The 21863-nt window shown below is 42.8% G+C and overlaps 1 protein-coding gene across 1 annotated transcript in view; it reads left to right on the forward strand.

The window, feature by feature from the left end:
* The window catches only part of stk10 (serine/threonine kinase 10), a 54937-nt gene that overhangs the window by 2363 nt on the left and 30711 nt on the right, over positions 1–21863 (forward strand). The window contains exons 2-5 of the mRNA XM_071339509.1: positions 9908–10072; positions 18029–18077; positions 19794–19943; positions 21668–21740. Coding sequence (XP_071195610.1) covers positions 9908–10072; positions 18029–18077; positions 19794–19943; positions 21668–21740 — 437 coding nt within the window. The remainder of the gene's footprint in view (positions 1–9907; positions 10073–18028; positions 18078–19793; positions 19944–21667; positions 21741–21863) is intronic.

Raw genomic sequence — 21863 nt, forward strand, 5'->3', positions numbered from 1 at the left:
TTACCCTTCAGGACTGAGAATAAAATTGAGTAAACTACAAGGCATCTTTGGAATTTCAACACTTACAATGGAAACGTGATAATAGACAGTCTCTACATCCTTCCTCCCTGGCCTCATGTGATCTCCAGCCCCCATACAGTTTGGCTGTCCTGGAGTGCATGAGGAGGAGTCAGGGTCAGGAGGGAAGCTGTAGGCCGGGAGAGTGATGGAAGCACTTCCTGTATGCCCGTCAGGCTACTGACTAATCAGTCTGTGGGAAGAGAAGAAGCTCCGTCTACAGTGAGTAGACTTAAGGCTCTGTCTCAACGAATCCTAGATTCCTCACAGCCTCTCTTCTCGCCTCCTTCTCAAAACCTATTGGAGAAGAAGATCTGAGGGGCCGTTGGCCTCATGATCTGTGTTTGCTGTACACATCAGGGTAAACAACAGGGCTTTGTTGACATGGTCTCAGGTTTTCCATGTCATGGGGTTATCACGGTATCATGCTCAGGTTGATGGCCCTATTGGCCTGTCAATGTCACTCACCAGATGGTAAGGAGGACATCGTAGTCACTGTCAGACAGCCATGACTAGAGGTGAGGTACAGTACCTGTCAAAAGTTTGGACACACCTACTCATTCCAGGGTTTTACTTTATTTTTTACTATTTTCTACATCAAAACTGCGAAATAGCACATGGAATCGTGTAGTAACCAAAAAAGTGTTAAACAAATCAAAATAAATTTGAGATTATTCAAAGTAGCCACCCTTTGCCTGGATGACAGCTTTGCAGACTATTGGCATTCTCTCAACTAGCTTCATGAGGTAGTCACCTGGAATGCATTTCAATTAACAGATGTGCCTTGTTAATTTGTGGAATTTCTTTTCATAATGCGTTTGAGCCAATCAGTTGTTGTGACAAGGTAGGGCGTGGTGTACAGAAGATAATCCTATTTGTTAAAAGACCAAGTTCATATGTCAAGAACAGCTCAAATAAGCAAAACGAAATGACAGTCCGTTATTACTTTAAGACATGAAGGTCAGTCAATACGGAAAATGTCAAGAACTTTTGAAAAAATAAAAAAATAACAATAGCGAGACTATATAAGTGGGTAACGGTACAGAATCAATGTGCGGGGGCACCGGTTGAGGTCATATGTACATGTAGGTAGAGTTATTAAAGTGACTATGCATGGATAATAACAGAGTAGCAGCGGCATAAAAGAGGGGTAGCCAATTGATTAGATGTTCAGGAGTCTTATGGCTTGGGGGAAGAAGCTGTTTAGAAGCCTCTTGAGGACCGCCACATGAAAGGAAGACCCAGAGTTACCTCTGCTGCTGAGGAAAAGTTCATTAGAGTTACCAGCCTCAGAAATACCAGCCTAAATAAATGCTTCACTGAGTTCAAGTAACAGACATTTTCCACATCAACTGTTCAGAGGAGACTGTGTGAATCAGGCCTTCATGGTTGAATTGCTGCAAAGAAACGACTACTAAAAGACACCAATAAGAAGAAGACACTTGCTTGGGCCAAGAAACACGACCAATGGACATTAGACTGGTGGAAATCTGTCCTTTGGTCTGATTAGTCCAAATGTGAGAGTTTTGGTTCCAACCGCCGTGTCTTTGTGAGACGCAGAGTAGGTGAATGGATAATCTCTGCATGTGTGGTTCCCACCGTAAAGCATGGTGTGATGGTGTGGGGGTGCTTTGCTGGTGACAGTCAGTGATTTATTTAGAATTCAAGGCACACTTAACCAGCATGGCTACCACAGCTTTCTGCAATGATACGCCATCCCATCTGGTTTGCGCTTAGTGGGACTATAATTTGTTTTTCAACAGGGCAATGACCCAAAACATACCTCCAGGCTGTGTAAGGGCTATTTGACCAAGAAGGAGAGTGATGGAGTGCTGCATCAGATGACCTGGCCTCCACAATCACCCGACTTCAACCCAATTGAGATGATTTGGGATGAGTTGGACTGCAAAGTGAAGGAAAAGCAGCCAACAAGTGCTCCGCATATGTGGGAACTCCTTCAAGACTGTTGGAAAAGCCTTGCAGGTGAAGTTGGTTGAGAGAATGCCAAGAGTGTGCAAAGCTGTCATCAAGGTGAAGGATGGCTACTTTGAAGAATCTAAAATATAAATATATTTTGATTTTGTTTAACACGTTTTTTGGTTACTACATGATTCCATGTGTTATTTCATAGTTTTGATGTCTTCACTATTGTTCTACAATGTATAAAATAGTCAAAATAAAGGAAAAACCCTTGAATGAGTAGTCCAAAGTTTTGACTGGTACTGTACATAAATCTCCCCACGTGCTATTGCTGAGACAGGAGCATGTCCCACTTCCTGCTGACCCGTATGTCACAGGATGTTTTTTATCTGTACGGCCGCCGCCAAACCCTTAAGCACAAGTGCCGAAAGGTTCCCTTTACTTTTTAATGGGACATGTGCCGCTGCGCAGGCTTCCTGGCTGCTGCTGCTTGGTACTGTACGTTTTCCTAGTTGCCTTAGTTAGCCTAGCATTACCTGAGTAATGCACCCCAAATGCCAGCTTATTTCCTATATTGTGAACTACCTTTGACCACAAAGTACTAGTGCACTATGTAGGGACTAGGGTGCCGTAGTGATAGCACTTTAGTGCTCCAGAGCTGGTAATCTGTGGGGTCCAGTTGTTGCCGGCCTGGCTGATAAGTGCTCTCCTGGGTGGGTGTGGACAGCACGCTCCTTTGTGACGATCTCTCACTCACCACGCTCTCCTGTAGAGGCTCGTCCCCCATGACTTCCCAGCACCCTGTCGGTATGTCTGTGGCAGGTTGCCTTGGTGACTGTCTGAGTTGGAGTGTGGGCGAGGGAGTAATTTTTGTGAGAACATCATGAGTTAACTTGTCATAACTGATTTAGTGGTTTTGAAATACATTGACGCTAGCCTATGTCAGAGGCAAAGCACAATACGTGATGTAACAGCACTGCTAAAGTAATCAAACAACACATGCCTTTTGTGCAGTCTATCAAAGCACCATGTTTCACGTTTTCATCAAGTTAGGAGACACATTTACAAATAATAATTTAAAAAAAAATGTTATTAGTAAGGGCTTATATAGTCCTGTTTCACTGTATGTACAAGTGGTAACCTGTACAGGTGTGAAATAGAAATGTGTTTTTTGCATACCTCTCTCCCCCTGAGACACAGCAAATGTACTGGACTATATTCTATTTAGTCATGCATACAGATATAGGATCTTAATTTGAACCTGTTTGCTACAGCAGGAAAATAATCCGGCAGAAAAACAAAATGTAAATTATTATTTGGATTATAATAAATTTACATTTTTGTAGGGGTTGATACATTTTTCTTAAAGGAAAATCAAGTTTGTAATTTCAAAGTGGAAATTATAAACTTCAGAAGCCTTTTTAAACCCCGAATACACTAAATGTTTTACATTTCCTGCAACAGGGTGATCAAATGAAGATCCTACATCAGTACTGACTCGATAGCTCTATGTTCGAGCTACAGTGTACTAACCTGCCTATCCTAAGAGACGTGCTGCAGCGAGTTCTTCACTGTTGTTTTGAGCTTGAAACCTTTCACAATACCTCACAGCGAAACCACCACATCCTCAGACAGCTGCACTATTCCTTTTGGGGTTCAGCATTTGAACTTCTCTGCTGTGTCCTACATCCGTGTGGAACAACTGTAAAGAAAGCTACAGTAAGAATTCAACCCTGTATAATCCTCAGCTTATGTAACACAAGAGAAGTAGAATGTCCCCATTGGAAAGAGAAAAGGCTGTGGATGGCTTAGGATGTGATGGCTGTCTACTGGGGGTGTGAACGTTTAAACTTGGGATCACTAACAGGTTTCGATCGTCATAAAGGAAACAAATAACGCAACAATGCTTTAATGTTAGTAAGAGGAGATATGCATCTTTCAAATGATTTACCACGGATATAAAGCACTCTGCACATCATTATCGTTGAGAAAGGCAAACGACAGCAACAAAGTCCTGTATGGCAATACTTTTGAGACGTTACATGAGAAGGTGGTGAAATGCAAACTTCTCAAGGTGTAATTGAGGTACAGTAATGGTAGTACAGGTGCAATGCTGAACCAACTGAAAATGACGCACCGTGAGACCCAAATCATTGCTGGCAGCACCACAGGCCCCACGCAACAGACATTAGACAGCTTCACACAGAAGAGGTGCAATAAGGGACTGAGTGAGAAAATGACAGCACTGATTACAGAAATGATTGTAGTTGATATGCAGCCATTGTCAATGGTAGAGGATGTTGGCTTCAATTCCCTGATGCCATTATCTAGAACCAGACTACAACATGCCATGTCGAAAAAACTGTGATGGCCCGGAAATTCTACAACGATTCCTCTGCAAGTAAAAAGCGCGAGCTCTCAAACCCCATACGTTTTTTATTTTTACAAATCGATACTTGGAGTCAAAGAATCTATACAATATCGTCCAAAATAATATTGCAATAAGCAATTGTATAGATTTTTTTCCTCTATATAGTGCAGTACTTATCAGGGCCCTATGGGTCCTGGTCAAATGTAGTGCACTACTTATCAGGGCTCTGGTCAAATGTAGTGCACTACTTATCAGGGCTCTGGTCAAATGTAGTGCACTACTTATCAGGGCCCTGGTCAAATGTAGTGCACTACTTATCAGAGCCCTGGTCAAATGTAGTGCACTACTTATCAGAGCCCTATGGGCCCTGGTCAAATGTAGTGCCCTATAAATGCAATAGGGTTTCATTTGGGACACATCTATGTGCAGTAGCAACATAACAGTAGCAATTAACACTAATCAATAGCTAGGCTAGTTAGTATCCTGTTATTTCTGTTCAGTAGGATACAATGCATTTCAAACATTATCATGTTCATTGTACTTCTAGAGAACTCTGCCAGACTTTATGCAGAATCCTAGACCTACTTTTGATAAATAGAATGGGATGATAGCCACACGCATGATGAAGGCTTTTATCTCAAGTGACTGACTGTTAACGCATACAGCAACTGCCCCCCTTTTGTATGCCCGTGGACTAATTACACACTCAGTCGAGGGTCTCAACTTACTGTTGACAGTTATAATGGGTACAATTTCAAAATTTGGTTGTGCATCAGCATTTTTTTTTTTTTTGATTGGTAAATTAGTCTAGCGGCCAGCTATCTAAACTTGTAGTAAGCATGGTCGAATTACCAACCGGGTTGGAGCCCATTGATCATCAGTTATCATATATTAAAAATGCAAACATTTGCCTCCACCCTATGGCAAAATGTGTAGAATTGCAGGAAATTAACTTTAAAACACATGATTTATCTTCACAGTCATGAGGGGGGGGCTAAAATGGGGGGGGGGTATGGATTTGCCCATCTCTTCATTGTCTGTACCTGATATGCTTCTTATATGAGAATCAAACAAACAAGCCTGGTGTTCCCAGGACCCAAACCCAAAGCTGCCTGAGACGTATTTTTCATAATGATAAGTTGATTTGAGTCATCTTCAGAGGGAGATTAAGATTTACTAGGCAGTCCACTGTTAACAAGAATTGTAGACATGACATTCCTGTTCAGAGAAATGTTCAGGGTTGTACATCTTAACGCCAGGGCAAAGGTTAAGCACACATTCTCTAGAGCTGGGCTGGGGCTGGGATTAGTGTCCTGTCAGCCTGTGTGCGTGTGCACTCTGGAAAAGTGCACAGTACAGTGTACATGCAGGCAGGCCCACGCCTCGGCACACCGCCTCATGGTTACTGTATGCTGCTATCAACCTGGAAGTGATTGGCCCCAGGAGGCTGTGCCAGCAGCAGCAGAGAGCAGACACGCACCACCCGCTGAGCCCAGTGTGTCTGCTCCTCTTCTTTCACAGCCAGGTGTAGTAATCTGCCCAGTGAACGTCACTCCACTAACTGGATCTGTGTGTGTGTGTGTGTTCTCATCGCGTACCCCAGAGGCAGGGAAGAAGAAGCTGATCCCTCGTTTTACTGCTTTGACCTTTTGTGGAGCACTGAGAGGATGAGCGACTTCTCCCATGAAGGGACGCCAACAGGCGGTCACAGGCGGTCACAGACAGGCGGGCTATAGCAAAAGAGAGGGGTTTAGTTGCCCCTGACATCCATGGAAATGTTGGGCAAAACAATCACTGAAGTTGTTTTGTTCCTCAGTGGGATGATTGGGTTAGAGAGAGCACTGCTTTGTTGTTCCTCAGTGGGGTGATTGGGTTAGAGAGAGCACTGCTTTGTTGTTCCTCAGTGGGGTGATTGGGTTAGAGAGAGCACTGCTTTGTTGTTCCTCAGTGGGATGATTGGGTTAGAGAGAGCACTGCTTTGTTGTTCCTCAGTGGGGTGATTGGGTTAGAGAGAGCACTGCTTTGTTGTTCCTCAGTGGGGTGATTGGGTTAGAGAGAGCACTGCTTTGTTGTTCCTCAGTGGGGTGATTGGGTTAGAGAGAGCACTGCTTTGTTGTTCCTCAGTGGGATGATTGGGTTAGAGAGAGCACTGCTTTGTTGTTCCTCAGTGGGATGATTGGGTTAGAGAGAGCACTGCTTTGTTGTTCCTCAGTGGGATGATTGGGTTAGAGAGAGCACTGCTTTGTTGTTCCTCAGTGGGATGATTGGGTTAGAGAGAGCACTGCTTTGTTGTTCCTCAGTGGGATGATTGGGTTAGAGAGAGCACTGCTTTGTTGTTCCTCAGTGGGATGATCGGGTTAGAGAGAGCACTGCTTTGTTGTTCCTCAGTGGGGTGATTGGGTTAGAGAGAGCACTGCTTTGTTCCTCATTGGGGTGATTGGGTTAGAGAGAGCACTGCTTTGTTGTTCCTCAGTGGGATGATTGGGTTAGAGAGAGCACTGCTTTGTTGTTCCTCAGTGGGATGATTGGGTTAGAGAGAGCACTGCTTTGTTGTTCCTCAGTGGGATGATTGGGTTAGAGAGAGCACTGCTTTGTTGTTCCTCAGTGGGATGATTGGGTTAGAGAGAGCACTGCTTTGTTGTTCCTCAGTGGGATGATTGGGTTAGAGAGAGCACTGCTTTGTTGTTCCTCAGTGGGATGATCGGGTTAGAGAGAGCACTGCTTTGTTGTTCCTCAGTGGGATGATTGGGCTAGAGAGAGCACTGCTTTGTTGTTCCTCAGTGGGATGATTGGGCTAGAGAGAGCACTGCTTTGTTGTTCTCTGCTATGATAATGGAGATGAGGTGGTGTTGTGAGCCAGTTTTTCTGTCTGTTAGTACAATTAGGTTAGTGTGAGTATACAGCTCTATGCTCACCCAGCACCACTATTCCTTCTCCTCCAGTGGAGAGACTGCAGAGCCTTTTATGCCTTCCAGGAAGTCAGTGCTCCCTTGTGAGGCACAATGAGGCATTTCAGTGTCATTTCCTCTGTGTACAGTACAGCCCCTTCCCTCCCCCATAGACAGACAGACAGACAGACAGAGCATCTTCCCATCTGTTAGTCTATCTCTCTCTCTCTCCCTCTCTCCACCCCCCCAACTCAACTGAAGCCCAGAAGCACATTCCTGGGTCGTGTTCCCAATGAGCTGCAGAGCAGGGTGGGGGATTGGCCTTTTACAAGGCCGACTAGACGTGAGCGGAAAAGAGGTAATGACTCCCAGTCAGGCACGAGCAGTGTGCACCTTTCTCCAAGCCTCAGAATGTGATAAAGAGAGAGATAAAAGTATGGAGAGAGGGGTGGAAAGCGAGAGTGCGGGGTTAGCGAGCTTGGTTATGCAGACTCGTTAAGCGGGAATTGTGACCTAACGGGGCCCCCTGTTGACTCTGAGATGGGGGTTTCCGTGGTGGGAGCAGACCCGTTTCCTGGATGTGGTGATGAAATACAAATGCTCTGCGACGCATTGTCAGATACACTATCATGTCTCTCCAGTCATACACTGTGTGCAAAGGTTAAGTTTCCTAACCATGTGACCTCACCAGGAAAAGTCCTAATTTTAAAAAAGGCCCTGGAGTTATTCCATCTTCGGGAACTCTCAGGGTTGTAATTATGGTAGGCCAGTGTCTCCAGGCGTGTGCGTGACTACACTGTTTACCCAGATGTTTTCCCACAGACCCCTCAGGCACTGGACCCCACCAGGCTGTTTAGTCTGCAGCCTCACATCTCCAGCTCTTTGGGAGTAGCTTGAGCTATCCTCACTCGCTCACTCACTCACTCACTCACTCACTTACTCGCTCACTCACTCACTTGTGCAAAACTATCAGTGTAGATGAAGGGGAGGAGACAGGTTAAAGAAGGATTTTTAAGCCTTGAGACAATTGAGACATGGATTGTGTATGTGTGCCATTCAGAAGGTGAATGGGCAAGACAAAATATTTAAGTGCCTTTGAACGAGGTATGGTAGTAGGTGCCAGGCGCACCGATTTGTGTCAAGAACTGGAACGCTGCTGGATTTTTCATGCTCAACAGTTTCCCGTGTGTATCAAGAATGGTCCACCACCCAAAGGATATCCAGCCAACTTGACACAACTGTGGGAAGCATTGGAGTCAACATGGGCCAACATCCCTGTTTGACATCTTGTAGAGTTCATGCCTGACGAATTGAGGTTCTTCTGAGGCCAAAGGAGTTGCAACTCAATATTAGAAAGGTGTTCCTAATGTTTGGTATACTCAGTGTATATCTATCTGCCTATACTATAGATAAAGACAGATACGTCTCTCTCTCCTTTGACTTTTACCTCTTTTTCTCTCTTTGTTAACTCACAACATCCTTTCTCTTTACATTTTTTGTTGCTCTCTCTCTCTCTCTGTATCGCACAGTCTTTGCTCTCTCTGCTCTCATTCACTCTCTCTCACACACACACACACACACACACTATTATGTAGAGATCACACACCTTTCCCAGAGCACAACTTGTTTAACCTAGATGTATTCATTCTCAGAACCTCTGACAGAGACCTGTACTTCCTGTCTGTTGTCATGTGGTCACCACTTACTCACCCCTCCTGATGCTGGTTTATCATGCAGTTGGGGACAGTGTTTCTAACTCATTTGTAGTGCCTTGTCAATGTGGATGGATGGGCTGGCTGACTGCATGGCTACAGTGGTTCCTCCTTCTCCTTAGCTCTTACAGGGTGTGCAGGTTCCTTTCCTGTTGTGCTTTTTAAGCCATTAAGTAAAACTTTTATTAGACTCTTGTGTTTGTCAGTGTTTTTTGTCTCTGCTAGGGTTTTGATTAAGTTTTATTTCTCTCACACACACACACACACACACACACACACACACACACACACACACACACACACACACACACACACACACACACACACACACACACACGCACAGAGGATTTCATTTGGTGGGCGGTGGCCCAGATATGGTTCTTGAAGTCCAACCTATATTGTCAAATTTAGTTTCCAGTATTTAATGTGTGACATATGTTAATTCACTAAGACTAGTAACTTTAACTCCATGAAGTCCATTTGCTTATTTCGCAATATATGAGACTCGTGATGTCTTCACTACCTTTTCAATTGTAGTCACATGAGAAAAACACGGAAGTTCATTTCGAAACGGGGTGGTTTTCGCAAGTTCAATTTCCTTCCTAACGCCCCTACTAGTTAACCACGGCCGGGCCCCACCTATGATTTTTCTTAGTATTACTCAATATACCCTCTGATAAAATTCACTGTCCTCGTGTAGCCTATTTAAATAGCCCCCTTGTGCAGAAATTATGCCTGTAGCCTACTTCCTGTGTGCTGACCTTTTCACATTTACCAGTCACCCAATAGATAATAATGCCTGTTAGGATAGAATCGCAAAGCAAAATGAATATATATGGAAAGTCAACGTGAAGGCTTTTTAAATGAATGTATAAATGGCTCGATATCCTTCATCTCATGAACACTAAATGAGGACAAGATGGTGTAAATATTGACATGTTGACTCCTTTATCTTCTAGGCCAAAAACAAGGAGACTGGAGAGCTGGCTGCGGCCAAGGTGATTGAGACAAAGACTGAAGAGGAGCTGGAGGACTACATGGTGGAGATAGACATCCTGGCCAAGTGTGACCACCACTACATTATCAAGCTGCTAGACGCCTTCTACTACGACGCCAAGCTCTGGGTAAGACCTCCGGGCCGCCAGTGGGCCACCCATGAGCCACTGTGGGCCACAGTGGGCCACCCATGAGCCACTGAGCTGGAACTGGACCCTGTGGAGTTTGTACTGGAACTCCCAAAACTGTTAGCCAAATCAATGGTCTGATCCATTCCAGAGCCCACTATTACAGAATAGGTTCTGACCTAACCTGATGGTGAACCTTTATAGATTCTATGAGGCTCTAGCTAGATTGTTCACTTCCTCCCTCTATGATACTTTTTTTCTCTCTCTCTCTCATTATTGAATACACTGCAGTTTTGCATGTACTTTGTAGTCTGCCCGTGTCTTCCAAGACAAACACTAGTGACCTTATGAAGCGTGCTGGTCCCGGACATCAAGTATCCTAGTAATTACAAAATGTAGCAAAAAAAGGAAAATGGTCACAAGCCAACAAGTTATTGTTAAAACAAATAATCTAGCACACTGTTCATACTGCAGCAACACTTTATGATGTTATTCTGATACACACTGTTCATACTGCAGCAACACTTTATGATGTTATTCTGATACACACTGTTCATACTGCAGCAGCACTTTATGATGTTATTCTGATACACACTGTTCATACTGCAGCAACACTTTATGATGTTATTCTGATACACACTGTTCATACTGCAGCAACACTTTATGATGTTATTCTGATACACACTGTTCATACTGCAGCAACACTTTATGATGTTATTCTGATACACACTGTTCATACTGCAGCAACACTTTATGATGTTATTCTGATACACACTGTTCATACTGCAGCAACACTTTATGATGTTATTCTGATACACACTGTTCATACTGCAGCAACACTTTATGATGTTATTCTGATACACACTGTTCATACTGCAGCAACACTTTATGATGTTATTCTGATACACACTGTTCATACTGCAGCAACACTTTATGATGTTATTCTGATACACACTGTTCATACTGCAGCAACACTTTATGATGTTATTCTGATACACACTGTTCATACTGCAGCAACACTTTATGATGTTATTCTGATACACACTGTTCATACTGCAGCAACACTTTATGATGCTATTCTGTTGCACACTGTTCATACTGCAGCAAAATGTTATGTTACTCTGAACTGTGATACACATTGGGTTGGATTCTGACATTTATGATTCATTATTTATCTGACTATAGTATTTTTGTGACTATCATTGCATGACCGAATGTGACCTTTGAAACCATGACCTGGATGTAAGTGCAGTATAAACTCGACAGCTAAAAGCCAAAGTGATGTAAGACTGCTGAGTTGAAATGGTCATAGAGGCGGAAGTGTAGATTATCTTAAAGCTGCATTATGTAGCTTTTTGGGTGATATTTCACAGCAGTTTAAACTGAAATTAAACAAACTAGTTCAATTTTAGCACCCAATAGTCGGAGCAGTGTCTGCATAGTGCAGCTTTAAGTGTGGTTCTTACAGACCAAGTAGATGCCAAGAATTTTCTACATTTCATTCCAACCTCATACCGATTTTAAATGGCTGTGTACACAAAATGATTCCATCTCTCATAGGGTTCAGAGTAGAAGGTTAACAGACAGAGGAGTGGGGTATGACATCATACGGCTTTAGTGCAGTGTTGGTGGACCTTGTAAATGGCAGCAGATCTATTGCTCCCCTTCCCCAGCTGTTCAAAACCCAGAGGCTTGTTGCACCCCTGCTAGGGCATAGCTGAAATTCCACAGTGCGAAAGGTACATTCTCCTTTCTACAAGGCCTCTGCATCGAGACTGTGTCAGCTCATTGTGTTTTGATAAAGGGCAGTGTGCAAATACACGTACAGCTTTCCAACCACACATTTCCTGTCTGTGTGTGTCCTTGGTGGGGTTTCAGTTTTCTCTCTGATCTCGTTCTCAACTATTCTACATTTAAAATGGTGCAGCCTATCATTGAGTGTACATGGGCAATATAGTCCGACATCAATGTGATCTTATTCAAGAGGCCCAGGTTATTTCCTCCCTCCAGAGTAAGTAGCCAGATGCAGTGCTCACTTATACACCACTTCCCACTATTTATTTATGCTAATGTATCTATTAAGATCGGCAGTTTAGATGACACAATAGAACTATGTCATACTTGGATATCATCAGAAAGAATCAGATTATAGTTTGGCCTCTCTCTCTCTCCAGTGTCAGAACACCCCAATATGTTTCTGGGTGGGGATGAGTCGTCTGACCATAACACCTCCACACTAACACTGGCTCCACAAAGCGAGAGTATTGCCTCTCCCTGGCCAAGGGCCAGTGCCAAGGGGATGACTAAAAATGTGTGATCCCTGGAGGATGCCAGTCTGCCTAGGCTGGGTGCGGTGTCTCTGCTGAAGAGACGCTGCAGACGGAACCGGCAGTTGGGCTGCGGGCCTCAGAAACCCCTCCTTTCAGCCGGAGAGCACATTCCGCTGCCCACCTACTCTGCTCTGGGGAGAGAGAGAAGGCTGTTTGTTCTCATTTAGGAACAATCTGTTTTCCAGCCACAGCGTGAGAAACAGGGGGCCTTTACCGTAGGGTAGCTAATTGACTGCTGACATTAACACACACAGACATGATCATGGACAGTAGACACACACACACAGAGGCGTAGACAGCAGACACACATTTTATAAGCTCACTTCTGGAATCACTCCATCTTGACTAACTAGCCAACTTCTGATCTATCAAACAGACCCTGTCTTACAGGACCAGTTACGTTTTTCAATATTAGTTGAGAGGGACTGCAGCCATGAATGTTTCCATCTGGAGATCAACCAATAATAAATTCTAGAACTCTATTAGTAGGTGTTAACAGATGGATGGTGTGTCTCTTAGTGTGCAGTCAGTGTAGTCTACTGCCACTCCTAGGGCCAACACAAAACCCTACTGCACACTGTGAGACAGAGTGTAATTAGTATGTATAATTTATTCCTTGTGAATAAGTCTATCTCCTTGAGGCTGCCTCTTGACGAAGAGAGGGCTCTGTCTAAAGAAATGCTGCTGTGTTCTGTTCAGTTGATACCAAGCAGAGGTAGAGATGGAGACTGGGAGAGGAACTATTAAACAGGAGGTGAATGATGTCCGTGTAGGATCCTTGTTCTTGTTTTTATCCCCCCAGCACAGCGCCACTCCGTTTACAGTAAATATGCCCTCATCCTCTTTTGTTCACTATCTCACTCCCTTCTACCCATCATCTCAGTGGAGCTACAGTACATCACGTAGAGCAACGTGTTGTCTGTCTATTACTGTTCTTCATTCTGAATCCATCCTGAGGACATACTGTAATGTACCATCAAATTAAGCCTTATTTATACAGCACATTTCAGACATGCAATGCAATGTGCTTAACAGGAAAATATTAAAAACTATTAAATAAAAGCTGAAATATTTACTCCCCACAAACATAAAATAACTAAAGAATAATTTGAGTCAGACATAATTTGAGTCAGTTGGAGGTGTACCTGTGGATGCATTTCAAGGCCTACCTTCAAACTCAGTGCCTCTTTGCTTGACATCATGGGAAAATCAAAAACAAATCAGCCAAGACCTCAGTCAAAAATTGTAGACCTCCACAAGTCTGGTTCATCCTTGGGAGCAATTTTCAAAACGTCTGAAGGTACCACGTTCATCTGTACAAACAATAGTACGCAAGTATAAACACCATGGAACCACGCGTTCTGTCTCCTAGAGATGAACGTACTTTGGTGCGAAAAGTGCAAATCAATCCCAGAACAACAGCAAAGGACCTTGTGAAGATGCTGGAGGAAACGGGTAAAAAATGATCTATATCCATAGTAAAACGAGTCCTATATCAACAAAACCTGAAAGGCTGCTCAGTAAGGAAGAAGCCACTGCTCCAAAACCGCCATAAAAAAGCCAGATGGTAAAAAAGGCCAGACTATGGTTTGCAACTTCACATGGGGACAAAGATCGTACTTTTTGGAGAAATGTCCTCTGGTCTGATGAAACAAAAATAGAACTGTTTGGCCATAATGACCATCGTTATGTTTGCAGGAAAAAGGGAGAGGCTTGCAAGCCGAAGAACACCATCCCAACCGTGAAGCACGCAGGTGGCAGCATCATGTTGTGGGTGTGCTTTGTTGCAGGAGGGACTGGTGCACTTCCCAAAATAGATGGCATCATGAGGAAATAAAATTGTGGATATATTGAAGCAACATCTCAAGACATCAGTCAGGAAGTTAAAGCTTGGTCGCAAATGTGTCTTCCAAATGGACAATGACCCCAAGCATACTTGAAATATTGTGGCAAAATGGCTTAAGCACAACAAAGTCAAGGTATTGGAGTGGCCCTCACAAAGACCTGACCTCAATCCTATAGAAAATTTGTGGGCAGAACTGAAAAAGCGTGTGCGAGCAAGTAGGCCTACAAACCTGACTCAGTTTCACCAGTTCTGTCAGGAGGAATGGGCTAAAATTCACCCAACTTATTGTGGGAAGCTTGTGGAAGGCTACCCGAAACGTTTGACCCAAGTTAAACAATTTAAAGGCAATGCTACCAAATACTAATTGAGTGTATGTAAACTTCTGACCCACTGGGAATGTGATGAATGAAATTAAAGCTGAAATAAATGATTCTCTCTACTATTATTTGGACATTTCACATTCTTCAAATAAAGTGGTCCTAACTGACCTAAGACAGGGAATTTTTAATAGGATTAAATGTCAGGAATTGTGAGAAACTGAGTTTAAATGTATTTGGCTAAGGTGTATGTAAACTTCCGACTTCAACTATATATATATATATATATATAATATTACTACCATTCAAGTTTGGGGTCACTTGGATTCGCCTCTTCACTGTTGAAGGAAATGTCTGAGTTCTTCTGTGTTCTTTTTGCCCATCTTAATCTTTTCTTTTTATTAGCCAGTCTGAGATATGGCTTTTTCTTTGCAACTGGGTACTATTTAATGAAGCTGCCAGTTGAGGACTTGTGAGTCGTCTGTTTCTCAAACTACACACACTAATGTACTTGTCCTCTTGCTCAGTTGTGCACCGGGGCCTCCCACTGCTCTTTCTATTCTGGTTAGAGACAGTTTGCGCTGTTCTGTGAAGGGAGTAGAACACAGCGTTGTACGAGATCTTCAGTTTCTTGGCAATTTCTTGCATGGAATAGTCTTCATTTCTCAGAACAAGAATAGACTGACGAGTTTCAGAAGAATGTTCATTTGTATTTGGACATTTTGAGCCTGTAATCGAACCCACAAATGCTGATGCTCCAGATAATCAAATGATCTAAAGAAGGCCAGTTTTATTGCTTCTTTAATCAGGACAACTGTTTTCAGCTGTGCTAACATAATTGAAAAAGGGTTTTCGAATTTATAATTAGCCTTTTAAAATTATAAACTTGGATTAGCTAACACAACGTGCCATTGGAACACAGGAGTGATGGTTGCTGATAATGGGCCTCTGTACGCCTATGTAGATATTCCATAAAAATATCTGCCGTTTCCAGCTACAATAGTCATTTACAACATTAACAATGTCTACACTGTATTTCTAATCAATTTGATGTTGTTTTAATGGACAAAAAAATGTGCTTTTCTTTCAATTGTAAGGACATTTCTAAGTGACCCCAAACTTTTGAACGGTAGTGTGTATGTATGTGTATATACAAACAAACAAACTGAACAGTACTGGACCCAAGATCGAATCTTATAGAATGTGATATGTATTTTCTCTGAATTATGTTCTCCAAGGGTGACAAACTTTCGACCTGTTAAATGGGTCCTAAACCAATTTTAGAACTGTACCTGTCTATCCCTGGAACGTTACTCAATTCCCAAAGTGTCACTATGCATAATGCTGATTCTGTTCATGATGGAGAAAAGATGTCCGGGAGATTTCTTAGAAGATGATGTTGCAAATCGGTGTCGGTACACAGTTGAATGAACTTAAATACCACGTCAATGTCGCCACGGTGCTACCTAAGCCAGTTTACTTGTGTATCTCACACAGTGGTTTCAAGTCTGCATCAGCTCAACTTAACTTGCCCGACTGAGCAGTCAGTGGCATAAATTCAGAGGGCTTAGCCAGTGAAACGGCATCTTTTAACAGTCATCAATTATTAAGATAGTTCTCTCCAAGAGGAACATACAGGCTGTAGTTTGTATGCGGTCTGACCAGTTGGATCACATCTTTCCCCAGTGCAAAATTGCTGTTGTCATCTGGAAACCATGCCAACATTCCCTCAAAGGGAGAAAACTGCTGTGATTTACCTACAGTAGTAGCAATAGATACAAATATCATTAGATTCCACTAAAAACTTCCTGTTGTCTATACATAAGACCACAAGCTGATAAAGCATTTTACAGTAGGTGTTTATCATGAAGTCATTTGAATGGCATTCAGTGGACACAGCCAATGTTGAGTTTGTACCAGGTATGCCTTCCTCTTAAGTCTATTTACCTAGCTTGTCATCCACATCTAAAGTATTTGTTGATGAGAGGATAAATAGGGATTCAAACTCCAGTGGATCCAATGTTAATACAACACCACTTTTTAAAATCACCTTATGCCTCATAAGACGCCCTTGTTTTACTGTGGAGGCTAGCCAAGACTGACCGGAACATGGGCACCACCCTCGGCAGGGGATGGAGTCGTGTGTGTGTGTCCACTTATGTACAGTGACTATCTGTAAGTCCTCCATTAGTTTTGTTGCTTTGACAATGGTATTATAGCACAGAGGTGAATTAATGGGTTGGAGAGGGCCTTTTTTGCTATGGCAACACAAGACCTAGTCTGTGTTACTCAATCGTCAGGGGGTTATGTAACAGTGAGATATGAATGCTGTTGATGAACAGTGACAAACCATCTGAGTGCCTTGGATAAAGAAACATGCACGTGCGTGCGAACACACCTCTTTGAAAATTTGAGGTGCTCTCAGAATCCCTTAAACAACGCCGGTATGTTAAAGTTACTGTACCCCACCAACCCTCGAGTCGTGGAATATGATCAAAACACCTTTCTACTCTGGCTTTATTGTGCTCGGCCCCCTGTTGACTTGCATGACACATTCATAAGTAGCCTTTGACAGTGCAGATGCACGGGATTGTTGTCAGTGGGCTTTTTTTCTATTCTGTTTCTGCCTTTCCTCAGCTCTTGCTGTTTCATCTTGGCAGGGATGGTATTTGGTTTATGTTACAGTGACAGTCTGTTATCGCATCCATCGCTAAACACACACTGACTGTAGTGCTGTTCTGTACGGCCACGGTGAGTATCGCCTATAGCGACACGAGGCATTGTAGAGTGATTGAGAGGGCTTTCAACACAGATGTCAGAGACAGGAGTGTACGACTAGAGACATAGAGTCGTACATAGACATAGTGTACGACTAGAAAGGGAGCTGTTGGTTAATCTCCTGGTGACTGGGCAGCGTCAGGCGTCTGCTGCTGACATGTGCTGTCTTCTATTGTATAGGTTATCGGAGTTCCAAGAGGCCTTACTGCCTACGACTCCTGTCTCGCTCTCTTCTCTAGATTTCAGACATTCTCTCAGGGCGATACACTGGTCTCTCTGCTGTATCTCAGTAAGATTGAAGGCAGCTAGGCTACTACCTGTCAATTCTCTGGACCTTCCCTCTCGTCTCCTCTCAGCCCCCCTCCATTTAATCCATCTTCTCTCTTTCTTTACCCATCGTCCTTTTCTCTGGGAAGCGTCTGAAGTGATCACAGTAAAAGTCAAACAATAGCTACTAACATCTGCCTGTGACTTTGAAATGCGTCATGTTGATTGTTCTCTCGAAAATGTGACTTTCCATGGAATCCCTATTCCCTCTTAGGAAGTTTGTATTTAGTTTGTATTTCCTGATACAATTGTATTCTATTTATATTCAGTTTGTATTTCCTGATACATTTGTATTCAGTTTATTTCCTGATAAGTCTGTAAATCACAATACTGACGGTTTTCCTCTTCATCCCCACAGATCATGATTGAGTTCTGCCCCGGAGGAGCCGTGGACGCAACTATGTTAGGTACGGAGACATAGTGGGGTCCGGAATTATTGGATCCCTTGATAAAGATGAGCAAAAAATAATTACAATTCTGAGCTATGTTATATGCTAAATTGGAAGCAAAACAGCCCCATAACATGAAAGATCCACCATCATATTTTGTAGTAGAGATTAGGTATTTTCTGCACATGCATTGTTCTTTCGACAGGCCAACGTTGAGTTGACGAGGGCAGTCCATAAGCGCAGACAAAAGATATCAAGGATCCAGAAAGATTCTGTGTGGAGGAATTTTCTAAGATCCCTCCCATTGTGTTCTCCAATCTCATAACACATTTTAGAAAAAGGCTCAGTGTCATTATCCTCGCAATGCAAGAGGAGGTTGCTGAAGTATTTAAAACAGGGGATCCAATAATTTTTCTCCCATATATTTTAGAGATTTTTATTACTTTATCTGAGAAATTGTATTAGTATAAAATAATATACTTTTTCTCCCAAAAAATGCATACAATATAGGTCAGTATTTTATGCAGTATTTTTTTGCTCATCTTTATCAAGGGTGTCAATAATTCTGGACCCCACAGTACTGTAGACAGCGTGATGCTACATGGGTATGTGCTCTGTGCTCTCTCCCTTAGAACATTGCTTTCATAAGCTTCCCGCCTCTCCCATTTGATGTTTCAGATTCTATACCTCAGGCCATAGCTGCAACTGCCAAGGCATTGTTGCTCTTAAGAATATTGCTTTATTATGAAATAATTGGCGAACGAGGCCAAGTGACGTCACGCTGTAATGGATCTGCTATTGTTGCAAAACACTAAGCGCAGATGGAGAGGAGACCCCTGGTAGTTTCCATGTAAAAGGACCGATGAGCACCGACACGTTAAGTTCATATAAGCATGTTGAATTGGGTGTCAAATTAAATCGAAGAGTCTATATTTTTGAGAAATTAAGGCATATATACATTTTCAACCATTTTCCATCCTAAAAATCTGGAATAAACAAAGGGTTTGATTTCTGGTCAAACTGTTGGAAAAGGGGTCTTAGAAAACATCAACTACCAGAAAACGTCTTAAGTTATTAGAAATACATCAACTAGAGCTGTCAAATGACAAATAATGAAGTTAGTTAATGGTATTAGTTAATCGTTACCAAATCAGTAATGCAATTTCTGTAATTGAATTGGCTGCAATGGGGAAATCATAGTATTCACAAAAAAACAGTTGGGTTCACAAGTTTAGATGGCACAGTAAAGAGTCTAATTATGTACTGTTCAATAGATCTGAGTACACAATTTACTGTACTGAACTATACTCTACTTTACTGAACTCTACTGAACTCTGCTCTACTGTACTGTGGAATTGCCCTCCTGCTTCTCCTACAGCAGTCGCTGGCCCCAAATACAGCTAACCAAACACAGAAAGAATCGAGAGAGCCTGCTTTAGCATGTGAATGTTTTCTCATTGTGTAAAGTCAATTTACACTCTCTCGGCTCTCAGGGGGCAGTGGCCTCTTAAGACTACTTACATCTTGTTCTGGCAGAAGCCCGATCTGCTGCATAGGAAATACTCAGGTGACCCAATAAACCACCTTGCCTTCGGGGGAGTTCTGACTTGTTACCAGTAAAAATGGGTTGTACCATTTTTCTCTTGAGGGGATTTAAAGTAAAACTTTTGTTGTTGATGTGTAAAGTGATGTCCGTTACCCTAACCGGTGTCCTTGCCTATTTCTGGTCTGCAGAGCTGGACCGTGGCCTGATAGAGCCCCAGATCCAGGTAATCTGTAAACAGATGCTGGAGGCCCTGGTCTACCTGCACAGCATCAAGATCATCCACAGAGACTTGAAGGCCGGGAACATCCTTCTTACACTGGAGGGAGACATCAAGCTAGGTGAGTCTCTATATTCTCCCTCCACAGTGTTTTACCCATAGAATGTATTCTTCTAGAACACGGAGACCTCTAGAATGCTAGAACCAGTGTTCTGCTTATTGGGTCTAACCATCCCCCTTAATCTTCCTCTATGTTATCCACAGTCTTAAACTATTTGGACTAATTATCCAGTAAGCAACAAAGACTTCTCATTGGTAATTGTATATTGGTCACGGTTGTCTTTGGAAAAAGTGGCTGTTATCTTGTTGGACAGCAGAGCGTGATGGGAATGTTCACATAAATCGACCCAGTTAGAAAAAGTCCTTCCCTGAGGCATCTCGGAAGAATCAGATGTGAGATGTGTGGGAAAGCGTCATTCTGATAAATTCTTCCTCAATGTGATTTATAGCTAGTATTCTGTTGAGTTTCAGTATCCCTGAAGTTCTGTGTGCTGAGGATTTGGGTCCAAAAGGTCTATCAGATTTTTGTTGAATCACCACGTGCCAAACAATACGGCTGCTTTGTGGAGCCTATAATAGCTTTATAAATGTCAGACTGAGAGAAAGGGAGGAGCAGGGAAGAGAGCTGTACTGTACTCGAAAGGGCTGCCTGATAACTCCCGTGAACTTAAGGACCCCCTGGGAACTCCCGCTGTCAGTGACTTCCAACCCCTGTCTGAACTTCAGACAGTCTGACTGATTTGTCATGTTACAAGGCCCTCTTCAGTGTTTCACTAGGACAGACGCCGGAGCTTTGTTTTAATGACTGGGAGAGTCTCTAACGGAAAGTTACCCAAATAAGACCGACGTGTACAGTACAGTTCAGTTGGCCTGTCATTTTGCTCCATAGATGTAGAATTTGGATCTGCTCCTCAGGAACAGATAACAGATACTCTTGCTGTCTTGGGAAAGTGGAGTATTTTCATCCTAGTTCATAGGGTTGTCCCATTCTCAAATCAAATCAACCATCACTGAAAAGGCATTGGCTCCTAAAGAATTCCTCAAGGCCTAACAGACATCAGACACTATACTTACCAAAGGGAAGTCTGAAGTCTCAGTTCATGATTTTAAGGAACAGTTAAAAGGTCAAATATGACCAAAAAAAATATTTAACCATTGTTTAACTAGGCAAGTCAGTTAAGAACATTCTTATTTACAATGATGGTCTAGGAACAGTGGGTTAACTGCCTTCTTTGGGGGCAGAACGACAGATTTTTACCTTATCAGCTCGGGGATTCGATCTAGCAACCTTTCCTTTTACTGGCCCAACGCTCTAACCACTATGCTACCTGCCGCCCCAGGTAGCCTAGGCCGTCATTGTTAATAAGAATTTTGTTTTTAATTGCCTTGCTTTGTAAATAAAGGTGGTAGTAGTAGTATAAAAGACTACAATCTGAACTGTAGACCTTTGCAAACATTGCCCTGGTCTCATCCCAGGCGGTCTCTGGTAATATCCTGAGAAAGACTCGTGTTGCTAAAGCAGAAATAACATCTCTAAGTGCTGGATCATGTTTGGGGAAATGGAAAGGTCGTTTTGGATGTTATACCCTGTGCTGTAAATTTAATCAGTCAGCTTTGCGTCTTGTCTCTGATATCATGGCAATTTTACGGTGTAGAAACACATTCCTCCCCCGAAAGAAGAAATGAGGTTATAACACTGGCCTGTCAATCATTCTCTCTACCAAGAAATGGAATTCTGAAAAACATTTGAACTGTTCTGTTTTCTTTCTGTCTCAATGCTTGCAGCGGATTTTGGCGTGTCAGCGAAAAATACCAAAACTCTGCAAAGAAGGGACTCTTTTATAGGAACACCATACTGGTGAGTACATACACATGAAAACAAAGGGGAATGACAATGGGTGTCGACACTGCCAGTGATTGCGTCCAAAATGCCACCTTTTATTGGGCTCTGGTCAAAATATAACGCACTATGCAGGGAATA

Source organism: Salvelinus alpinus, chromosome 13 (assembly GCF_045679555.1).
Source record: "Salvelinus alpinus chromosome 13, SLU_Salpinus.1, whole genome shotgun sequence".
Taxonomy (NCBI): Eukaryota; Metazoa; Chordata; class Actinopteri; order Salmoniformes; family Salmonidae; genus Salvelinus; species Salvelinus alpinus.